The 25,170-nt window shown below is 47.0% G+C and overlaps 1 protein-coding gene across 2 annotated transcripts in view; it reads left to right on the top strand.

Moving 5' to 3' along the window:
• OCRL (OCRL inositol polyphosphate-5-phosphatase) overlaps window positions 1-25,170 on the top strand; it is a 659,503-nt gene that overhangs the window by 269,416 nt on the left and 364,917 nt on the right. For both annotated transcript variants that reach the window (XM_069212991.1, XM_069213000.1), the window contains 2 exons: window positions 3,276-3,411; window positions 3,945-4,055. In XM_069212991.1, the coding sequence (XP_069069092.1) occupies window positions 3,276-3,411; window positions 3,945-4,055 (247 nt within the window). The remainder of the gene's footprint in view (window positions 1-3,275; window positions 3,412-3,944; window positions 4,056-25,170) is intronic.

Below are 25,170 nucleotides of genomic sequence, written 5' to 3'. Positions count from 1 at the left end.
AGACCTTCCCCTCTGCTGGCCCCACAACAGATGTCCATGCCGAAGCCCATCTTTGACACTGTCCCCATTCTTATCCCCAACTCCAACACACAACCAATGGGCGTCATCTGGAGGCATTCCAAGAAGGTCTGAGTCTATTCCTCTTCCTTTGGGTTAGGACTTGGAGATGAATGGGAGGGCAGCAGTGGCTCCTCTGCTTTGGTGGAGGAGCATTGCTTCCACCGTGAGCAGCATCAGCTGCAAAACTTTAACAATGAAAATATAACAAACTGTGTTTATTATCCTTTCGTTGTTAAAGGGGCAGGGCCATGGGAGATGACTGGGACTAGAGGAGTGCACTGTGCACTCCCCTCAGTGCGCATGAGTGTTTGGCCGGCCGTCTAGGGCCAGCCAAACACACATGCACACTGTGCTCTCTCCTGCCCGATACTGTTGCCGGACTGGAGAGAGCAGGCACCCAGTCTGCCTGATCCTCTGCTCTGAGCAGCGTCAGGATTGGCCGCAGGGCAGGCTAGGAGCCTGTTCCTTCTGAGGGAACGGAAGAGCAGCACGGCGGAGAAGGTAAGTTTTTATTTGTTAATTTTGTTAAAAAAAATTATTGCATGTTTTTGTCCCCCTGCGCGCACCGCCCCGCCCCTTAAATGTGCAGCGAGCCACGACTAAGGGAGGGGCCACTGGACCCTGAAGAATACCAAGTCCTAGATGTCACCAGGGACTCTCGTGTAAGAATTTGGCAGATGCCAGTGGACTGGATGCCCAGATACTGGCTTGGCCTTTCCTTTTTTGTGGCTATGGTGGAGGGAGCCTCATTTGGTGTGGTGGTGAGGAGGGCAATTTAGAGTCTGATCCTTCAGCTGCCCTCTGTGGCTGCCAAAACTAACTTCTTGACAAAGGTGCTTAATTCGGGACTCGCCTATTCCGAACCGCTTCTACCATTTAATGAAGCCCTCATCAATCTCCTACTTGGGCCTAATCTATTACCCCCCTCCCCTGCAGCCACAGCCTCCAAGCTTCTTTAGTTTACCCTCCAAACCTCATGGGCACTTAGTGGAAGGTAGGATACGCTATAACCTGCACCACTGGCGATCAATAACATCCAACCTCTGGGTTCTCCAGATTGACCAAAGGGGCTACACTCCCATTTGTGACTACCCCTCCACCCATGCCACCTACATGCAACAGGTTGACAGAGGACCATATCTCCTCACTCTTCAAGGAATTGGTGGATCTGTTGGCCTAGTGAGCGATAGGGAGGGTGCCAGCATCAGAAGTTGGTCATTGTTTCTATTCCTGCTACTTTCAGATGACCAAGAAAGGTAGGGGCCTTTGTCCTATCTTAGAGCTACACCCTCTCAATTTCTTCCTGAAAAAGGAGAAATTCAAAATACTCATGCTCAACCAAGTCTTGTCTTTCCTGGACCCAGGTAACTGGATGGTAGTGTTGGACTTGCAGGGTACATACTTCCAAATCCCCATCCTGCCTTCCCATTGATGTTACCTGTGGCTCACAGTAGGTCATTAACAGTTTCAGTTTGCCGTGCTCCCCTTTGGTCTTACCAGTTCCCCTCAAGTGTTCACCAAGGTAATGGCAGATGCGGAGATCAAGGGTGCCAGTCTTCACCTATCTTGATTACTGTCTGTGGAAGGTGGGCTCATCCCAGGCAGTCAGCTCGCATCTCCAGACTACGGCGGATCTCCTGCACTTGCTGTAGTTCCCTATCAATGTGCAGAAGACACACCTGACTCCTCCTCAAAAGCTCCCTTTCATTGGAGCTGTTCTGTACCCAGTGCAATTTCAGGTTTATCCACCCAGATGAAGAGTCAAGGATGTTTCAGCCTCTATCCTGGATTGTAGTGAGACTGACTCTGAAGCTGTTGTGGCTCGTGACCTCCTGCATCCTGCTTGTGACACATGCCTGCTGTCATATGGGAGGTATACAATCGGACCTGAAGTTGCTGTGGGCACAGCATCAGAGCAATCTCCCCATCAGTACGGTTCTTGGAGGGCACTGCAAAAGATGCGCCACTCCAGGGATGAGGAGGCCATCTGGGAGAGGTGGCGATCTGTGTGTGTGTGTCTCTGTGCGTTTGAGTTTGTGTGTCTGTCTCTGTGTCTGTGTGTGTCCAAGTGTGACATAGGAGTGATACCCCTGTCTTGGGCTGAAAATTGGGAAGTGACATGTTTTGTGTGTGTTTCTACTTTAATGTCCACTGTACTTTCCTGTTTTTCCTTTAGAATGTGTTTACTTTTAAATATGTTGAGCATAATGCATGTGAGTATTGTATATTCAATGTATATTATGCAAGGTAAAACATGTAGGGCCTGATTACAACTTTGGAGGACGGTGTTAATCCGTCCCAAATGTGACGGATATACCACCTACCTTATTACGAGTTCCATAGGATATAATAGACTCGTAACACGGTAGGTGGTATATCCGTCACATTTGGGACGGATTAACACCGTCCTCCAAAGTTGTAATCAGGCCCATAATGTAAGGAAACCTCTAATATAAACGATGTAACATGGTGCATGATCAGTGATGTGAAAATGTATGTGATAATGACAAAATAAAGCATATATGAATTTTATGTCGACTTTGTAGGGATTTTCAATACCCTTTGCATCCTAACAATTTTAATGATGAATACAAAAAGAAGTGTTCATAATTTCACCGACCGTTTTTTTTTTTTGACCCTGCACAAAATATCATGGTCTTAAATATAATATTTTGGAAAGTATGGCACAATAAATTCTACATCCTTCTGTACTATGCTTCTATTGATGGGGTACCTACATGTTATCTATAGTACTCGGCCTTTTTTATCTAGGTAATGCTTTCGATAATTTACATCCACTTAATCTCAAGCATTTATTAGCATGTAAACATTTGTTTTCAACAATACTTGTTTTGGGTAGGCTGGAAATTCTGTGCTGTAATTTTGCCCCGGGATAATCTATTACTTTACCTTGCATTTTTTCCCGGGACTAAATGTTCACACTTTTGCCATTTTACCTGCTTGTAGTGAGATATAATCTGTGGAATCTAATTAATTATACTCTATTTCCTCACTTTTACCCTCTTTCGGATCGGTTTCTTCCATGCAAATTTCATCGTGATTTTCCTGATGGTTTGCTTGGGAAATCTAACTGGTGTGCACTCTTGCCACATATTTCAGACTATTAGGATCACGTGCGTACACTGGTCAGCAGGCGATTATGTATTGTATTTTATTCTTCTCATTGCAAAGTCTTTTTTTGTTGTTGTTTGCAGTGGGAAGTGCAGAGTGCCAGCCTGGTGTGATCGCATATTATGGCGAGGAAGTGATGTGAAACAGATGAAGTATAGGAGTCACATGGAACTCAAAACAAGTGACCACAAGCCTGTCAGTGCACTCTTCAACATAGGGGTAATATGCGTCTTCTACCAGTTCTTGTCACCAGCAAATTTGAGACTTTCTTTCTTAACATTCTGCATTTTCAATTTTAGGTCTGATGCACCATTGTGAATTACACACCTGTGGTTAAAAAAACAAAAAGAGTTAGAAAAATAAAGCAGTCTACAGAGTTACTTTTAACAAGAGGTTGAAGTCCTGAGTGTAATTGTTAATTTCTAGTTAGTTAGTTCATGTCACATATAGTATGGTTGTACCTGAAGGCTGGATCATGTTTTTCCATTGGCCTCCTCTGACTATTTACAGAGCGCAAAATTTACATTGAACATTATCACTTAAGGAAGCTTGTTTTTAACCTTTGTGTTTTAAGTATCAATCTTATTATATAATCTTGGGAGCAAACAGAGTCCTTCTTTAAATATGTTAGGTTTATTAGCATATCTCATAAGGTAGTTCAGAATAGATATAATGTAGTATTGTGTCAATGTCGTTTTTGCAATACATAATTTCAGAAAACTACTGAACACATGTAAACCACACTGTTACAGGTAAAGGTTGTGGATGAGCGGCGGTATAGGAAGGTATTTGAAGATATTGTGCGTATGATGGACAGAATGGAAAATGACTTTCTACCTTCTTTATCACTGAGCAGAAGAGAGGTGAGACAATTTCACACTCATGTTCACATTCTAACAATGCCTTCATTAAGTTGTAGCTTTAAGTGTCATGGTTGAAACTTTGAGCTCAGTAAGTCAAAATAGCTTTTCAGATTTCTTTTTTTCAAATCAATTTGTTCGATGGCATGTGTGGCTGTAGATACACATGCTTTGCACAAGTTCGCCATCTACTGTTGGACTCGGAGTGTTGCAAGTTGTTTTTGTTTGAAGAATCTTTTCGGGTCACGAGATCGAGCGGCGACTCCTCTTGGTGATATTGCAGATGGGCATTGAGTCCTTTGTTTACATTATTTCTCTCCTCTGTCGGATTCTGATGTGTATTCCTCTCGCTCCGGTATGCCTCGACTCACTCTATTCCAAACTCTTCTTTTCTGTCTTTCTTTCGGCAACGGTATTGTATTTCGATAGTGTTTTCACAATCTAAAGCATTTGACCTGAATTTTGAATGTCAGTGGGGGGAGGCGATTAGCCACCCTTTGGGATGTCAGCGCCCTTCTCTGGCCTACTCATCCAAGAGGTGTCGAGAAAAGCAGGGCTGATGAAACACACTCCATTTCGATTTTGCCCTCATTGGCATTCAGAATTCCCGCACACAGACCATCACCTGGTGTGTAACCTCTGCTTGTCCTTGGACCACAAAGAAGAAACCTCCGACGCCCGGTAGACATCCAAAAACACCCCCCGAGAATCAGAACATGTCGACTGGAGATGTCGTCAGAGACACCGTACGACACCCCTGATATCTTTGGGGAAGAGCATGTGCAAGAGGAGATCCCATACGAAGAAGCATTCTCCATGAAAGATTCAGAGTCCGATATTAAGTCGGACATCGAAAGCCAGCATCTCACCTCGGCGCAATCTGTGAGTACATCAACCCCAGCACCCCCGCAAATATTGTAAAAAAGCCCCACAAACAAGTCATAGGTCCACTATTGCGTTCCGGCCATGGTCGGATCCGAAAATTACATTAAGATACCCCACCTTCGGCTCTGCACCAAAAATAGCCAAGGCCAAAAAGTCTTTGACATCGACCTCTGGCTCGATCCCAATTTTATTCTGTCTTTGGATCGAGTTGAACCTTCAACCTGAGCCCTTCGGCTCCGAGCAAAAAAACCATCTACATCCGCGTCAGAGCTGACAATTTTGAGCTGACACAAGACTTCCACTCGGAGAGCTTCAGAGTTGGAATAAAAAATTCTGCATTCCCGAGACTCAAGCTTTTCTTCAGAAGCATTACCAGTTGAGTTAATTCTCATAATAATAGACACTCGTCATCGCCAGCTCTATTCAAAAGGGAACAGGATGGATTATTGCCTCTCCTCCTGTCACAATTAAGAGGAAAATGACTTTTAACCCCTTCTGTGCTGGGGACGTAATGGTTACGCCCACCGGCACAGTGCTCATGTGCTGGGGACGTAACCATTACATCCTCGGCACTGAGTTCAGAGGGAGCGCTAGCGCTCCCTCAGTGGGCTTCCCTCCCACCCCCCCAAGGCAGGTTTGGAAGGGCATTTTCGCGCTGACCTCATCAGAGGCCACTTCCCCTTGATGCTGGAAGCTCAGCTTCCAGCGCCATCCGTTCATGTGATGGGGGTCCTGAGAGGCATCAAAGGGAAGGAAAGGAATTTCCTTCCCTTTGAAGTCTCTCAGAGCATTTCAGAAGCCAGATCGTAAAGCGATCCAGCTTTTGAAATGCCCACTAAACACCAGAGATTTCTTTTTTCAAAAGAAACTGGCATGAGGGGAGGGGATTTTTTCTGCTCCCCCCGGGGGCAGATTTGCCTTTTGTTGTTAGGCTGTTTTTTATTTTTTTATTTTTTATTTGGGGAGAGACCCCTTAGACAAGGGTCACTCCCTAGGGGACAAATTATATTTAGTCCATTTCTGCCTCCCTTGGGGGCAAATCGGTTGATTTTTGTTAGTCCAATCTGCCCCCAAAGGGGGCAGAAACCACTGGACACCAGGGATTTTTTTTTTGCGCCAATTTCACGCAAGGGGAGCGACCCCTGAGGCAAGGGCCGCTCCCCGGGGGAGGCAAATTTATTTTAGGCCATTTCTGCCGCCCCCGATTCCTCCCCCGGGACAGATCGGCCTATTGTTACTAGGCCGATCTGGCCCCGGGGGGTGGCAGAAACCACAAGGCGCCAGAGATCTTTATTTTTTTGTTGTTTTTTTGGGTGTTTTTTTTTTTTTTTTTTTTTTTTTTAAAGAGCTGGGGAGTGACCCCTTAGGCAAGGGTCGCTCCCTAGGGGGCAAATTATATTTAGGCCATTTCTGTGCCCCTTGGGGGCAGATCGGCCGATTTTTGTTAGGCCAATCTGCCACTAGACACCAGGGAGTTTTTTTTTTTTTATGGTGAATTCACGGAAGGGGAGCGACCCCTTAGGCATGGGTCGCTCCCCTGGGGGGGAGGGAATTTATTCTTGGCCATTTGTGCTCCCCTTGGGGGCAGATCGGCGTATTTCTATTAGGCCGATCTGCCCCCGGGGAGGGAGAAACCACTTAGGCACCAGGGATTGGTGTGTGTGTATGTGTGTGTTTTTCTTTAGGGGGGCAGCCCCTTGGATAAGGGTCGCTCCCCATGGGGGCACATTACTGTTGGCCGTATCTGCCCCCCTTCAGGGCAGATGGGCCTATTTTTGTAAGGCCCATCTGCCCCCCAGGGCAGATGGGCCTTCCAAAGACCAGGGAAAAAAAAACTTCCCTGGTCTCCACCAGAGACCAGAGAAGTTTTTTTTCTCCAAAATAAGAGGGTGGGGTATGGCCATACCCCCACCCCAAATAAATGGGACCAAAGTTGTTCTGCCCACTAGTGGGCAGATGGGGCAATTACCTCTGATCCACAGCCCGGGGGGGGGGGCAGAATGTCTACTAGATGCCAGGGAATTAAAAAATATATATATATTGGGGTGGTGGCTACCCACTTAGAATGGTGAGGGTTGCACTTTATTGACTTTGGGACGCTGCAATGTAGAACAATCCCACAAGACCTAGACACACCTGAAAACTAAACATCTGGGTGATTCCAGGGTGGTGTGTTTCACATGCATCCGCACCATTTTCGTACCCACAATGCCCTGCAAACCTCCAACTTGGCTGGAAATCACACATTTTTCCCACTTTTTTTAATGGAACCTTCCGGAATCTGTTGGAATCCACAAAGTTCCTACTACACAGCATTGTCTCATCTATACTGATATAAATTCTGCTGCACTTGTCAGCCTAAAATGTTTTTTTTTGCAAACTGCCCTTTTGGGACCCCTTTGGTTCCCACTCAATATCAACATGTTTTTGGCTCTTCCCTTTCACAAGCACTTGGCCCACCTGCACAAATTAAGGTATCATTTTTACCAGAAGACTGAGGTGAACGCTGGGTGGTATGAAATTTGTCCCAGTGCGGTGATCCCACACAGTAATGTTGAAAAAATGTATTTCTTTTAGCTAAATATGAGGTTTGCTGAGGATTCTGAGTAAGAAAACATTGGGGGATCCACGCAAGTCACACCTCCCTGGACTCCCTCGGGTGTCTAGTTTTCAGAAATGTCTGTGTTTGGTAGGTTCCCCCCCCACCCCCCCCTCCCCCCCCCTGGCAAAAACAGCTCGTTTTGTATTTGATAATTTTGATGTGTCCAGATAGTGTTTTGGGGCATTTCCTTTCACGGGCGCTAGGCCTACCCACAAAAGTGAGGTACCATTTTTATTGGGAGACTTGGGGTAACTCTGGGTGTAAGGAAATTTGTGGCTCTTCTCTGATTCCAGAACTTTGTCATCGAAATGAGACGAAAAAGTGGGTTTTTTGGTCAGATTTTGAGGTTTGCAAAGGATTCTGGGTAACAGAACCTGGTCAGAGCCCCACAAGCCACCCCATCTTGGATTCCCCTAGGTGTCTAGTTTTCAAAACTGCACAGGTTTGCTAGGTTTCCCTAGGTGCCGGCTGAGCTAGAAGCCAAAATCCACAGCTAGGCACTTTGCAAAAAACAGCTCTGTTTTCTTTGTGAAAATGTGATGTGTCCACGTTGTGTTTTGGGGCATTTCCTGTCATGGACGCTAGGCCTACCCCCACAAGTGAGGTACCATTTTTATCGGGAGACATGGGGGAACGCTGGGTGGGAGGAAATTTGTGGCTCCTCTCTGATTCCAGAACTTCCTGTCACCGAAATGAGAGGAAAAAGTGTTTTTTTGGCCAAAGTTTGGGGGTTTGCAAAGGATTCTAAGACAGTGTGTAAAAAAAGACGTCTATTTGAGAAATGTCCTGTAATTCACATGCTAGTATGGGCACCCTAGAATTCAGAGATGTGAAAATAACCACTGCTTCTCAACACCTTATCTTGTGGCCATTTTGGAAATGCAAAGGATTTCTTGATATCTATTTTTCACTTTTAATATTCCAGCAAATGAATTGTTGTATACCCGGTATAGAATGAAAACCCATTGCAAGGTGCAGCTCATTTGTTGGCTCTTGGTACCTAGAGTTCTTGATGAACCTACAAGCCCTATATATCCCCGCAACCAGAAGAGTCCAGCTGATGTAATGGTATATTGCTGTCAAAAATCTGACATCGCAGGAAAAGGTTAGAGTAAAACGTGGAGAAAAATGGCTGGGTTTTTTCACCTCAATTTCAATGTTCTTTTATTTCAGCTGTTATTTTCTGTAGGAAACACTTGTAGGATCTACACAAATGACCCCTTGCTGAATTCAGAATTTTGTCTACATCTCAGAAATGTTTAGCTGTCTGGGATCCAGCATTGGTTTCTAGCCCATTTCGGTCACTAACTGGAAGGAGGCCGGAAGCACAAAAAATAGTAAAAATGGGGTATGTCGCAGTAAAATGTCAAAATTGTGTTGAAAAATTGGGTTTTCTAATTCAAGTCTGCCTGTTCCTGAAAGCTGGGAAGATGGTGATCTTACCACCGCAAACCCTTTGTAGATGCTATTTTCAGGGGAAAAAAACACAAGCCTTCTTCTGCAGCCCTTTTAAAAAAAAAAAAAATTAAAAAAAATTATATGTTCACTGTATTTTTTCTAATTTCTTGGTCACCTTCAGGGAAACCCACCAAGTCTTGGTACATCCCTAGGATGTTGGAAAAAAAGAACGCAAATTTGCCGTGGGTAGATTATGTGAACAAAAAGTTATGAGGGCCTAAGCGCGAACTGCCCCAAATAGCCAAAAAAAGGCTCTGCACAGGAGGGGAAAAGCCCTGGCAGCGAAGGGGTTATGGAGACTTTGGAGACTGCTCCTACACCTACAGAGGGCTCCAGAGACAAAGATAGTGCTCCAATTCAATTTCAGCCTTCTCTGCCACACTATCCTGTCCTTCCTCGTACTCCACCACCTCCACAATCTCCTCCACCTATTATTGAGCCACAATTTTCACCACAGGGATCACCATCAACTCAGGGCGATGATTTAGGGGATATTCCACAAGACATAGACCTATGGGATTCATACGATCCAGATCCCATACTTCCAAATGACCCAGATTTATATCCTGCACATCATTCACCTCCTGAAGATGCAACATCATATCAGCAGGTCATAGCTCGGGCAGCTGCATATCATAATGTACACATGCATTATGACCCATTTCAGGAAGATTATTATTATTTTTTTTTTTACACACTGACTCCCACACATAAAGAAAGTTAGTTTCTTCCCATGCTACCAGACATGCTCAGACATGTCACCGACATTTTCAAAGAGTCGGTTAGGTCGAAGGTCAGTACTGTAAGAAGTGACAAAAAATATAAGGCGGACCCTACAGACCATATATATATATATTCAGTCACAAATTCCCCCCAACTCCATTGTTGTTAGCACGGCATGGAAACGTGCTAATAGTCAGTCAAAGGGATATAGATCTCCCCCTGACAAAGAAATCAAAAAACTAGATATGGCAGGAAAAAGAGTAGCTGCACAAGCAGCCAATCATTGGCATATTTCCAATTCACTGCCACTTCCAGCACGCTTTGATAGGGCTCATTGGGATGAAATGGAAGACCTCCTCCTGTATCTCCCAAAGGAGCATCGCAAAAGAGGACAAGAAATTGTTTCTGAGGGCCAAACTATTTAAAATAATGTCATTAGGTGTGCCTGTTGCAGCTGATACTGCTGCATGTGATATTAATATCCGCAACATCATATGAGGGCATGCTTGGCTCAGATATCCAAGTTTTAATCCTGAAATCCAACAGGCAGTTCTAAACATTCCTTTTGACAACGAAAATCTGTTTGGTCAGGAGGTGGATACCACTATTGGAAAAACTGAAAAAGGATTCAGAAACAGCAAAGGCTATGGGGGCCCTACTCACTACACCACAAAGGAGTATTTTTCGTTGACAGCCATTGAAGGGAGGTTCCAAATCCTTATCTAATGAACCTTCCACCTCACAAGCTAAACAAGGCACCCATTTCTACCATAGAGGTTCCTTTAGACGTTCATACAGAGGTGTGAGCAAAAAAGTCAGTTTTAAGGCATCTAGCTCCAGAGGATCCACCTCTAATACACACCAGTAGCTACCTACACCTTCCACAAACTCTCCAGTAGGGGAAGATTAATGCAGTTTTTCCAACAGTGGTCCGATATAACCACAGACCAGTGGGTTCTATCAATTATCTAACATGGTTACTGTCTAGAACTCATCTCTACTTCTCCACATATCCCCCCTCGCATTCAAGACCATCTTGCTCTTCTAAAAGAAGATGTGCAATCCCTTCGTCTCAAAGGGGCTATAGAACCAGTTCCCCTCTCACAACAAGGTTTTAGGAGTATATTCGCTATACTTCCTTATAGCAAAGAAGCATGGGTCACTAAGGCCAATTTTACATCTCAGACTACTCAGTCTATACATTCTCTCAGAGCATTTCCATATGGTCACTTTCCAAGATGTCATTCCTTTATTACAACAAGGTGACTTCATGACCGCTCTAGATTTAAAGGACTCATACTTTCACATTGTCATTCACCCTTCCCACTGCAGATATCTAAGATTTGTTATTGCGGGGAAACATTATAAATTCAGTCTTACCATTCGGGGTTACAACCGCTCCCAGGGTCTTCACAAAATATCTTGCACCATCCATCAGTGTCCGAGTCATACTCAATCCTCAGTAGACCTTCTCCACACTGTAGGGTTCACAATCAACTTTCTCAAATCCCACCTTCAACCTTTACAGATACAGCCCTATTTGGGAGAAGTCCTCAATACTAAGGCTGCTTTGGCATATCCAAACCCAGCACAAATTCAACCTTTTCAAACTTTCCTTTCACAGTTACAGCAAAACCAATGTTACACAGTAAGAACAATAATGCAGTTATTAGGGATGATGGCGTCATGTATTCAATCAATCAATAAATTTATAAAGCGCGCTACTCACTCTTCAGGGTCTCAAGGCGCTGGTGGGGGGGGGGGAGCTACTGGTCGAATAGCCATGTCTTTGAGGCGTTTCCTGAAAGGCAGGAGGTCTTGGGTTTGGCGTAGTTGAGCGGTAGGGAGTTCCAGGTCCTGGCGGCGAGGTGAGAGAAGGATCTTCCTCCGGCGATGGTAAGGCAAATGCGGGGGACGGAGTCGAAGGCGAGGCTGGCAGAGCTGAGCTGGCGGACGGGGGTGTGGAAGGTGAGTCTGTCGTTGAGGTAGGCCGGACCTGTGTTGTGGAGGGCTTTGTGTGCGTGGCTGAGTAGTTTGAAGGTAATCCTCTTTGATACGGGTAGCCAGTGTAGGTCTCTGAGGTGGGCAGAGATGTGGTTGCGGCTTGGGACGTCGAGGATTAGTCAGGCGGAGGCGTTTTGGATACGTTGCATTTTCGTTTGTAGTTTGGCCATGGTTCCCGCATAGAGTGAGTTGCCGAAGTCCAGTCGGCTGCTGACTTGGGCGTGGGTGACTGTCTTTCTGGTTTTGACGGGAATCCACCTGAAGATCTTGCAGAGCATGCGGAGGGTGTTGTAGCAGGAAGAGGAGACTGCGTTGACTTGCTGAGTCAAGGATGATGCCCAGGTTCCATACTTGGGTGGTGGGGGTGGGCGCTGCTCCGAGGCAGGTAGGCCACCAGGAGTCGTTCCAGAGGGGTTGCTGCCGAGGATGAGGACCTCTGTTTTGTCTGTGTTTAGCTTGAGGCGGCTTGATTCCATCCAGTTGGCGATGGCGTGAAGTCCATTGAGGAGGTTGTTTCTTGCGGTTGTGGGGTCTTTCGTGAGGGAGATAATCAGCTGGGTGTCATCTGCTTAGGATACTATGTTGATGTGGTGGGATCGTGCGATGTTGGCGAGAGGAGCCATGTAAACGTTTAAAAGTATTGGGCTGAGGGAGGATCCCTGGGGGACGCCACAGCTGATTATGGAGGATTCGGACAGGTAGGGCGGAAGGGGGAGTCTCTGGGTTCTGCCGGAGAGGAAAGAAGAGATCCACTCGAGGGCCTTGCCACGGATCCCGGTGTTGTGGAGGCATGTTCGAAGGGTGTGGTGACAAACGGTGTCGAAAGCTGCGGAGAGGTCCAAGAGAATGAGCGCAGCGGTTTCGCCTTCGTCGAGCATGGTCCTGATGTAATCTGTGGCAGCAATGAGAGCGGTCTTCATGCTATGGTTTTTGCGAAATCTGGATTGGGAGGTATCGAGCTCTTTGCTGTCTTCCAGGTAGCGGGATAGTTGGCTGTTCACTATTTTTTCAATTACCTTCGCTGGGAAGGGGAGGAGGGAGATGGGCTGGTAGTTTTTGGGGTCATATGGATCTGCATTGGGTTTCTTCAACAGGGCATTGACGTCGGCGTGTTTCCATTTCTCCGAGAAGGTGGTTGACTCAAAGGAGTGTTCCTCTGAGGGTGATGTTGTCGCAGAACTGCGGTCGGGGGCTTTGGGGTCTGTAGACCAGTGTTCCTCTGAGGGTGGTGTTGGCATTGATGTGGATTTTGAAATGGAGGTGCTCGGCGGAGTTGATGGTGTTGTGGGAGCTGGTGGAGACTCTTATGGTGTTTTTGTGATCTATGGTGATTCCTTCTCCTGGTTTGTTGCTGCAGTCTCTTCTGGTGATCTTGTAGCCTTCTGGTATGGCTATGGCTATGGCTATGGCTAGGGCTATGTCTGGTTCCGAGGCAGAATTCATCCAAGTTTCGGTGAGAAATGCGACGTCAGGCGAAGATGTGGTAGTAGGTCCGAGAGTTCGATTGCGTGCTTGTGGACGGAGCGGGTGTTGAGCAGGATGCAGCTAAGGTGGTTGTCTGAGGCTTTGAGTTGGAGTTTGGAGGTTAGGTTGGAGGTGAAATTGTAGGCTTTGCAGGAGAAGGGTCCTTTGGTGTGCTTTGGAGTGGATTGGAAGCAGATGGAGGAGCGTCCTGGATTGATGGCGTGGAGGTCATTGGCAGTGTAGTGGTGATTGGTGGTGTGGGGGGCGTGTGGGCCAGGGAGACTGGTGCTGGGTGCGGTCTTGGCGCGGACGGGCGCAGACGGGCTTGCCTTCGGCGCGCCAGCTGCGCATCCGCGCCTGCCATAAGAGAGGAGGTGGGAGGGAGTGTCAGCTGGGAGGCAGGAGGTGATGAGCAGGTGGGAGAGCGGGGGGGCGGGGCCACGGGAACGCAGCGGCTGGAGGTGTGCAGCAGGAACAGAGAATGGAGGAAAAGGAAGGATGGCACCTGAGTGGAGGCAGCAGAGGTGGCAGTGCAGGGAGCGACCTGCCTGCCAGAAGTAGGGTCAAGGGTCGCTCTTTCACCGCGCCGCAGCTGCCATAAGAGGGGAGGTGGGAGGGGTATTAGCTGGGAGGCAGGAGGTGATCGGCAAATGGGAGAGCAGGGGACGCAGCGGCTGGGGGTGTGCAGCAGGAACAGAGAACGGAGGAAAAGGAAGGATGGCACCTGAGGGGAGCCGGCAGAGACGGTGGTGTAGGGAGCGGCCTGCCTGCCAGAAGCAGGGTCAAGGGTCGCTCTTTCACCGCGCCGCGGCTGCCATAAGAGGAGAGGTGGGAGGGAGTATTGTATTGCCATCATTCCCCATGCCAGACTACACATGGGCCCCTTACAGCAGTGTTTTTCACATCAGTGGTCTCAGTCACAGGGTCATCTTCGGGATCAAGAGTTGTTGGACCGTCAGACGCACTGCTCTCTGCAATGCTGGAATCCCACCAACCTTTCCAAGGGGCGGCTCTTTCAAGACCCTATACCTCAGATCACTCTGACTACGGATGCATCACAGACCGGTTTGGGAGCACATCTCACCAACCTCACAATACAAGAGAAATGGGATCCAGTTCAACAAACTTCTCACATCAGCTATTTGGAGTTACAGGCAGTCTTTCTAGCACTCAAAGCTTTTCTACCTCAACTCTACCACAAAGTGGTTCTACTCTGCCCAGACAACATGACAGCCATGTATTATCTGTAGAGACAGGGTGGGACACGGTCTTCTAAGCTGTCCCTGCTTGCTCAGACAATTTGGAAATGGGCAATTCACCACCGCATTTACTTACTGGCAGAATATCGCCCAGGGATGGACAGTCAGTTAGCAGACCTCTTAAACAAGATGCAGCAACAAGTCCACAAACGGGAACTTCACCCACAAGTACTTCACCCATACTTTCACTTTTGGGGAGCACCAGAGATAGATTTCTTCGCCACTGCAAAAAACTGAAAATGACAAAACTTTGCATCTAAATGCCCACATCCTCAGTCCAAAGACAATGCTGTATGGATGAATTGGTCAGGTATATTCGCTTATGCTTTTCCACCTCTCTCACTCATTCCATTTCTGGTTCATAAGCTGACATAGACATCACTAACCATGATCCTTGTAGCTCCCACATGGACACGTCACCCTTGGTACACAACACTGTTGGATGTGTCTGTGGTTCCCCACCAGAAACTTCCCAACAGACAAGACCTTTTGACTCAAAAGCAAGGTCTAATCAGACATCCAGACCCCAAATCACTCAATGTTGCGATATGGCTCCTGAAGTCATAGTATTTGGATATTTACAACTCCCCTCTGAATGTATGGACATTCTTATGGAGGCAAGTAAACCTACAACTAGACAGCGTTATGCTGCAAAATGGAAGCGCTTTGTATGCTACTGTCAACCTAAACACATTGATCCACTCAGGGCATCAGTAGAAGACATTGTTATCTGCAAAATTTACAGAACGCAAATTTAGCATACTCATCTATTAGACTTCGTTTAGCGGCTAGCGTTGCTTACCTCCCAAACAGACAACGCATTTCTTTGTTCAGAATTCCTGTAATCAAAGCATTTATAGAAGGACTTAAGAGGGCTATTCCACCCAGGGTTCCTCCAGCTCTAGTATGGAACCTCAGTGTTTTTATTACTAGACTTATGGGTCCCTCCTTTGAACCCATGCACTCCTGCTCTTTGCAGTTTTGTCCATGGAAAGTTGCCTCTTTAGTGGCTATCACTGCCCTAAGACGTGTAAGTGACATAAAGCTTTCACTATTCAAGAGCCTTTTTTCCATGTACATAAAGGTGGAGTAGTCCAAAAGTAGTTTCATCAGTTCACATTAACCAATCAGGTGAGTTACCTGTCTTCTTCCCACAGCCAGACTCAGTTACTGAAAGAGCTGTACACACACAAGATGTTGAAAGAGCTCTTATATATTATATTGATAGGAATAAACGTTTTAGAAAAAACAAACAGCTTTTTGTAGCTTTTTAAATGCCTCACAAATGTAATCCAAGATCCAAAATTTTTAGAAACATTCCAGTAGCAGATATTTATAAAGCTTTTGCTTGGTCTACAACACACACATTCACTAAGCATTTTTGTATAGATGTTTTAGCTAATCTACAAGCAAATGTTGGCCAGGCAATGCTCAGGACACTTTTTCAAACTGCTCCAACTCCTACAAGCTTACTGGGAGAGGACTGCTTTACAGTCTGTGCAAAGCATGTGTATCTACAGCCACACATGCCTTTGAAGGGAAAATGTTACCCAGTAACTTTATTCTTTGACATCATACTATTGCCTGTACCATTATGTTAAATGAACCCTCGTTTACCAGTTTCTGCTAACTTAAACCTGCACTACGCCATCTGTAAAGGCAAACTTATGATGTTATCTTACATTGCAACTCTTACTATACAAAAGTCTAAATTAAAAGGAAAATGTTACCCAGTAGATATCTGTTTGTGGTATGTAGTGCTGTAGATTCACATGCGCCCTCCCACCTCTTGGAAGCCTGACGTTTTTGTAGTAGAATATTCACAAATATTGTACATATGTATAAACACTGCATTGACATCCCTTTTATACATTATCAATCTGGGCATATATATATATATATATGTTCGATGGCATGTGTAGCTGCAGATACACATGCTGTGCATTATCCCGCCATCTAGTGTTGGGCTCGGAGTGTTACAAGTAGTTTTTCTTCAAAGAAGGCTTTTTGAGTCACAAGACCGAGGGACTCCTCCCCTTTCGGCTCCATTGCGCATGGGCGTCGACTCCATCTTAGATTGTTTTCTTTCCGCCATCGGGTTCGGACGTGTTCCTCTTCGCTCTGTGTTTCGGTTCGGAAAAGTTAGTTAACATTCGGAAAATTTGACGGTATTGTTTGTGTTCGGTATCGGATTAGTAATAGCACATCGACACCGAAGAAAAGAAGAGCTCCGGCAGCCCTCCGGGGCTTCCACTCCCCGGTGGGGCCTGGTCGGCCCGACCGCGTGCGTCTTCAAGGCTCATGGAACGGACCCCATTCCGCTTCTGCCCCAAATGCCACGCTAAGTATCCTTATACAGACCAGCATTTGGTCTGTAATTTGTGTTTGTCCCCCAAACACAAAGAGGATGCCTGTGAGACTTGTCGGGCATTTCGGTCGAAGAAGACTATACGGGACCGGAGAGCTCGAAGCCTTCAAATGGCATCGACGCCGGCTGGACACCCCGACGTCGAAGAAGAGGAGACATTCTCCATTCCTGATTCGGACTCGGACGAGCCCGAGAGTGAGCAGCCGGCGAGGCAACAAACCGTGAGTAAACCATCCCCGGCCAAAACTCACTCGAAAATTATGAAAGCCCAGGGGACGCCACCGCCAACAGGCCATGGCTTTACCCGTAAGCACGGTGACCAAGCATCGGCACCGAAAAAGGGCACACAGCAGCCGAAGACATCCGACTCCGGTCGAGATACCGGCACAGAATATACTCGGCACCGAGGTACCGAAAGCTAAAAAGGTTTTCTTCGGAGCCGAAAAAGACTGCTGAGAAGGTTTCGGTGCCGAAACATCCAGCCTCAGAGCCGAAACAAAGCTCCTATACGGAAGAACAAGGCCTTTTCTCACAACTACAGGGCCACAAGTTTGGACAAGAACTAGAGATGGGAGAGCCAGACTATACACAGAGGAGGCTCCATATACAGGACACGGGGAAAATAAGAACTCTTCCGCCAATTAAAATGAAGCAGAAACTCGCTTTCCATGAAACGGAAACGCAGCCAAAAGCAAAGGTGGCTAAAGAAAAAACACCACCACATTTTTCACCACAGCCATCGCCACCGCACTCACCACAACTGTCCCCAGTTGCAACACCCCCAATGATGCAGTCACCAACGCACACAGGGATGAGCCAAGATGACCCAGATGCATGGGATCTATACGATGCACCATTATCTGATAATAGTCCGGATTGCTACCCGGCAAGACCATCACCACCAGAAGACAGTACTGCTTACATGCAGGTGGTTTCCAGGGCAGCTACCTTTCATAACGTAGCGCTGTCGGAAAAGGGCAAACTCAGACTTCTGGCGATGCACCACCACCCGACAAAGAAAGTCGAAAATTCGATGCTGCGGGGAAAAGGGTGGCAGCACAGGCAGACAATCAATGGAGAATTGCCAATTCGCAGGCATTATTGCCAAGATACGACAGGGCACATTGGGATGAAATGCAACATTTCATTGAACACCTTCCCAAAGAGTTTCAGAAGCGTGCCCAACGGGTTGTGGAGGAGGGCCAAAGTATCTCCAACAACCAAATAAGATCGGCTATGGACTCAGCAGACACAGCCGCCAGAACAGTAAACACAGCGGTCACCATTCGGAGACACGCATGGCTACGCACCTCCGGATTTAAGCCAGAGATCCAGCAGGCTGTGCTGAATATTCCTTTTAATGGACAACAATTGTTTGGGCCGGAAGTTGATACAGCTATAGACAAGCTAAAGAAAGACACTGACACGGCTAAAGCCATGGGTGCGCTCCACTCCCCACACAGGAGAGGCACCTTTAGGAAGCCACACTTTAGAGGGGGGTTTCGGGCCCAAAGCACAGAGCCTTCTACCTCACAGGCCAGACCCACATACCAGGGCCAATACCAAAGAGGAGGCTTTCGGGGACAATATAGGGATGGACAGTTCCCGAAAACAAGAGGGAAATTCCAAAGCCCAAAAACCCCAAAAACTAAACAGTGACTCCAACGTCACAAATCCCCAACACATAACACCAGTGGGGGGGAAGACTCACAAATTATTACCAAAATTGGAAACACATAACTACGGACTCATGGGTCCTAGCCATTATCCAACATGTTTATTGCATAGAATTCCTACAATTACCACCAAATGTGCCTCCAAAAGCACACAACATGTCTAAACAGCACTTAGATCTGTTACAACTAGAAGTCCAAGCGTTGTTACAAAAAGAAGCAATAGAACTAGTACCCAACCATCAGAAAGGAACAGGTGTTTACTCCCTGTATTTCTTAATTCCAAAAAAGGACAAAACACTGAGACCCATCTTAGACCTCAGAACACTAAATCTTTACATCAAATCAGATCACTTTCACATGGTGACACTTCAAGACGTGATTCCCTTGCTCAAACAACAGGACTACATGTCAACATTAGATCTCAAGGATGCTTACTTCCACATACCCATACATCCTTCCCACAGGAAATACTTAAGGTTTGTAATCCAAGGCATACATTACCAATTCAAAGTGTTACCGTTCGGGATAACAACAGCACCAAGAGTATTCACAAAATGCCTTGCGGTAGTAGCTGCACATATCAGGAGACAGCACATACACGTATTCCCTTACCTAGACGATTGGTTAATAAAAAACAGCACTCAGCAACAGTGTCTTCAACACACAAAATACTTCATAGAAACCCTTCACAAGCTAGGGTTCTCAATAAACTACCAAAAATCACATTTACAACCGTGTCAAATACAACAATACTTAGGAGCAGCAATCAACACACAAAAAGGGATTGCCACTCCAAGTCCACAAAGGGTACAAGCATTCCAAAATGTAATACTAAACATGCACCCAAACCAACACTATCAAGTGAGGTTTGTAATGAAACTTCTAGGCATGATGTCTTCATGCATAGCCATTGTCCCAAATGTAAGATTACACTTCTCTTCCAGGGGATCCTCATCAATAGTCATAAACATTGAATATTCCCGCCCTTGTGCGGGGACCCCGGAGCATATATATAAAATACATACATATTATCATGTGTAAAACAGCAATGCAGGCTATAATCATAAATAGGCTAAAATGCTTTATTTCTATGAAGTTTTTTTTTTTTTTTTTTATATTATAAAATCACAATAGATCATAAATATCTACCTAAGCCCCCAAAAACTGGACTTAGGGAAGTAAACAGCAGTAAATAGCAGAGAAAAATAGAAAAAACTACATTGAAAAACAATGAAGCATTCTTAGCCAATAGGCTGCATGCAGGTTAACACAGGAGAACCATAAAAACTTTGGCACCGTGCCTTTAAGACCCTGAGCACCTCCAGTATCCCACCATGCCTCAGGGGTGAAGGGAAGGTGACAGTTGGTTCACAGTTAGGTCAGTTCTTTTTTCCGGCTTCTTCTGAGAGGATCCTGGAGCATTGAGCTCTCAGTTTTTCTGAGTTTTTCTTCAGAAAAATCCTTAAAAATAGTGTTTTTCCTATTTACTCGACAGATAACATCTTTTGTCTGAGTTTGGAAGTCTTTTTTGACAGAAAATGCCATCTCTTTTTGTAAAATGTCCTTCTTGTGGGAAGAAGAAAGCCCAGTCAGACCCACACTCTCTGTGTATTGTCTGCCTGCCACAGAGTCACTGTCCTGACACCTGCAAGTATTGTAAGAACATGTCAAGGAGGACTCTCAAAGACAGAGAGAAGATCAGGCTACATGGGCTTCAGGAGAGGAAAAAGTCAACATCCTCTTCACTTCCCAGACCTACAGCAGAAGGAATGGCCCGATCGACGTCGACAGGTAGGATTGTACCTGTTTGTTCTCCATCGACGTCATCGGCACCACCGTCGCACCGGCATAGATCGCCGTCGACGGCGACCAGACCGACGTCGAGGGACAAAACGTCGAAGCATGGACACAGGGGTACATCTCCGTCGACGGCAGGCCGCCGTTCGGCGTCGAGCCATCTCCGGCGCTCCCGTTCGCCGTTGAGAACGTCTCACCCCTTGGCGTCGAAGGACACGACACCAAAAACACCTCGACGGCATGAACATCCGCCGTCGACCACTCGCCACTCAACGTCGAGACACACGACGGCGAGTAGGTCCAGGTCCCGCGATCGGCGTCAAGACACTCGACGGCAAGACCTCCGACGGCAAGACCTCCGACGTCAAGACCTTCGACGTCGAGAACAGATCAGCCTTCGCAACCTTCGACGTCGAGGATGCAATCGACGTCGACACAACCTTCAGCTGTGTCACAGGCAGTAGAGCCAGCGGACAAAGCTCCCTCACCGGTGGTCTCTATAAGGAGTGCATCATCCCATTCCAGAGCATCGGGGCATGTTTCTCCCATCACTCTATCACCCAGATGGTTAGAGAGCCTGAATAGACCGGCAGCATCCCCGGATTCACAATACTCTAGGATGTATTCTCCTACTGCCTCATTACCGAGAACGCCATCGCCTACAGCTAGAGCAGGACGGGCTCGTTCTGCTTCTCGTCAGCCGACCACAAGACCTGCACACTCTGCTACAGCCTCTCGGAGCAGGTCCCGTTCCCGAAGGAGAACCAGGTCACGAACACCACGCAGAAGATCACCTTCTTGGTCTTCTTCAGGATCGTCTGTTGGGCGCTACTCCCCCACACTCACAGATTCTCCACCTGCTAGGATTTCCCCGGTGGATGATATCACCACTTTTAATGAGGTTCTTCTAAGGGGAGCGCAGAAGCTAAATATTGAGGTACCGGAGCCGGCCACCTCATCCTCAGTTATCTTTGAGACCCTACAACACAGATCAGTCTCGAGAAAACTGCTGCCACTAGTACCGGGTTTGCTGCAACCGACTATGGACACTTTTCTGTCTCCAGCCACTCTCAAGTCTGCCCCGGCTAGGATTCAAAAGAAATACAAAGCTCCGGAACAAGATCCTTTATTCCTGCGGAAGGATCCGCCACCGGACTCTGTGATCTTAGCCGCAGCCAGAAAAACACACTCTGTGGCATCATCTTCCACAGTCCCCCCGGATAAGGAGAGCAGACACCTAGACTCTCTGGGGAGAAAGATGTGCGGTACGGCGGCATCTGCTATGAAGGTCTCCAGCGCCTCAGCACTTCTGGGCAGATATGACCGCTCTCTGTGGGACTCACTCCACAGATTTACAGAAAAGTTGCCCAGGGAAGATAGACAGGACTTCCAGGAAATCTTGCAGGAAGGGGGCCTAGTATCTAACCAGGTCATCAGCGCGGCGGCGGACGGGGCGGATTTGGCTGCGCATGGGTATGCGCACGGAATCTGCGCTAGGAGGTCTTCCTGGCTACGGCTCACGGGTCTGAAACAGGAAGCACAGCAGCGCATTTTGAACCTCCCATTCAGCGGGAGTTCGTTGTTCGGTACCCACGCGGATGAAGAGATGGCCCGAATGAAAACGGAAGTCGACACGATGAGGGCAGTGGGCCTGGAATGTAAAAAAGACTTCAGGCGGAGGTACAGGCCGTATGACAGACGACCATTCCAGCAGAGGGTTCAAACCCCTCACTGGTCTCAAAGGCCACAACAACGACAGGGACGTCCCCTGTTTCAGGCACGTAGACCCACAAGAGACAGAGGGTCAAGTAGACCTCAACAGTCTACAGCAAAGACACCATCAAAGCAATGAGGCATTGCTTCCCTCAGCACTGTGCACCACTCCGGTGGGGGGAAGTGTTACGCATCATCTTCGCGAGTGGCACTCAATCACAAAAGACAAATGGGTGCTCAATATTGTCGAACATGGCTATTCTCTCCTTTTCAAAAAACCTCCTCCACACTTGCCGCCAGCAAGGTGTTTTCCTTCTCATCTCAGCCTGCTACGCAAGGAAGTTCTCGCACTCCTACAAAAGAAAGCTGTAGAAAAGGTTCCTCCGGCACAAAAAGGAAAAGGGGTGTACTCCCGTTACTTTCTGGTGGCAAAAAAAGGTCAACAGGGCCTCTTCAGGCCAATTCTGGACTTACGGCTCCTGAACAAGTACATAAGAAAACAAAAGTTCAGGATGCTAGCCCTTCACCAGATTGTCCCGCAACTGCATCAGGGAGACTGGATGTGCTCCATCGACCTACAGGATGCATATTTTCACATCCCAATAGCAACCAAACATCGGAAATTTTTACGTTTCCAGATAGCGTCACAGCACTACCAATTCAGAGTCCTTCCATTCGGCCTGAAGTCTGCACCCCGAGTCTTTTCAAAATGTGTAGCAGTGGTAGCGGCACACCTTCGAAGACAAAAAATATTCGTCTACCCCTACCTGGACGACTGGCTAGTGAAGGCCTCATCTCCGGATCAGGCGAGAAAACATCGAGATATCGTTCTAAGAACTTTCGAGTCTCTAGGTCTTCAAATCAACCACGACAAGTCAACCTTGATTCCAACACAAAACCTCCACTACCTGGGAGCGATACTAAACACAGAGCTCCAAAGAGTGTATCCTTCGGAGGAATGACTTTTATCAATCCACAGGAAGTGTCAACAACTATTAACAGCCGATGCACCTACAGCTCGTCAGGTGACATCGCTTCTGGGCTCCATGGCTTCATGCATCTTCATTGTCCCGAATGCCAGGCTACGCATGAGGCCCCTTCAGGAGGCATTAGAGAACAATTGGAGCCAAAAGACTGGTCACTGGGAGGACAGAGTTCGACTACCAGCAGTGGCTTTTCAATCACTACAATGGTGGATGCACAGACCTCACCTGTCGATAGGTTCTCCGTTTCACCAGACAATTCCAGTCGACACTCTGGTAACGGATGCGTCTCTTCAGGGTTGGGGTGCTCATCTGGGTTCCTTCCAAGCTCAGGGTCTGTGGTCCGACAAGGAAAAGAACTATCACATAAATCTACTGGAACTCAGAGCATTCCATCTGGCTCTCAAATCTTTCTCTCCATTGGTTCAGGGGAAATCTATCCTAATTCAGACAGACAATACAACCACAATGTATTACCTGAACAAACAGGGGGGAACAAGATCACTACCTCTGTCTCGAGAATCCCAAACGATATGGCATTGGCTCCTGGCCAGGGGAATGTCTATCACAGCGGTACACCTGCCAGGTCAGCAAAACGTAGAGGCAGATTTCCTGAGCAGACATCTGGAAGACGCGCACGACTGGGTGCTACACGACGAAGTCGTCGAGGACATCTTCGGTCAATGGGGTCGACCTCAGTTGGATCTCTTTGCAGACGAAACAAACAAGAAATGCCCAGACTTCGCATCCAGGTTCTGCCGTCCGGGATCTCAAGGGAATGCCCTGTTGATCAACTGGTCAGGGACATTTCTCTACGCCTTTCCACCGATTCCCCTCATACCGGCAGTAATCAACAAATTTTACAACTCCAGAACCAGAATGATTCTGATAGCGCCACAATGGCCCCGCCAATTCTGGTACACGGACCTACTCAACTTATCGGAAAGACCTCACAGGAGGTTGCCGTGCAGACCGGATCTCCTGAGCAGAATGGAAGGCAGAATCCTACATCCCAACCTTCCCTCTCTGAGCTTGACAGCATGGCTCCTGAATTCCTACAGTATGGGCACCTAGGGCTCTCACAGGAGTGCATGGGCATCTTGAAAGAGTCAAAACGACCGTCCACGCGGCGTTCTTACGCTTTTAAGTGGAAGAGATTTTACATCTGGTGCTCTCAACAAGGTTTAAATCCCATACGAGCTCAGGAGGACGTCATACTATCCTATTTACTTCATCTGGCGAAGTCTGGTCTGCAGGTATCTTCTATTAAGGTTCATTTGTCTGCAATTACAGCGTATCGTAAGTCGCCTTCTCAGGAATCCTTCTTTACGATACCTGTAGTCAAGGATTTTTTAGAAGGCTTGAAAAAGGTTTTTCCTCCCATTCGGAGACCTTCTCCTCCATGGGAACTGAATGTAGTCCTGTCAAAACTTATGGGCCCTCCTTTTGAACCTATCCACAAGGCCTCTTTACAGCACCTTACGTGGAAGACGGCTTTTTTGGTGGCCATTACTTCAGCGAGGAGGGTCAGCGAAATTCAGGCTCTGTCTTGCAGAGAACCGTACACGGTTTTTCACGATAATAGAGTGGTTCTGCGAACTCACCCATCTTTCCTTCCGAAGGTGGTGTCAGAATTCCATATCAATCAGACTATATCTTTACCGACTTTCTTTCCCAAGCCGGAGACTCCGGCTGAGAAAGGATTGCACTCCTTAGACTTGAAAAGAGTGCTGAAATTCTATTTGGACAAAACAAAACCGATTAGACATTCTAACCATTTGTTTCTAAATTATGGTCATTTAAGAACAGGAGAGGCAGCGTCTAAACGAACGATATCAAGATGGATTGTGTCTTGTATTGTTAACTCTTACCAACTGGCTAATAAGAGATTACTGGCTAGGCCAAGAGCGCATTCCACAAGGGGAAAAGCGGCTACTGCTGCCCTCCTTAACAATGTACCAATTTCCGAGATTTGTAAGGCTGCTACATGGAAGTCTGTGCATACCTTTACTAAGCATTACTGTTTAGACTCGGATGCAAGAGCGGATGCCCAGGTGGGGCAGGCCTCTCTTAGAAATCTATTTGCATGAATATATATCTTTTCCTGCACTTCTTTCAGACAGTCCGCAGAGTTTAGGGATGGGCTTGCTAATCTATTCAATGTTTATGACTATTGATGAGGATCC

The sequence above is a fragment of the Pleurodeles waltl genome, chromosome 2_1, assembly GCF_031143425.1.
Source record: "Pleurodeles waltl isolate 20211129_DDA chromosome 2_1, aPleWal1.hap1.20221129, whole genome shotgun sequence".
Lineage (NCBI taxonomy): Eukaryota > Metazoa > Chordata > Amphibia > Caudata > Salamandridae > Pleurodeles > Pleurodeles waltl.
The sequence above is the reverse complement of the archived record's forward strand: the minus strand, read 5'-3'. Positions and strand labels throughout refer to the sequence as shown.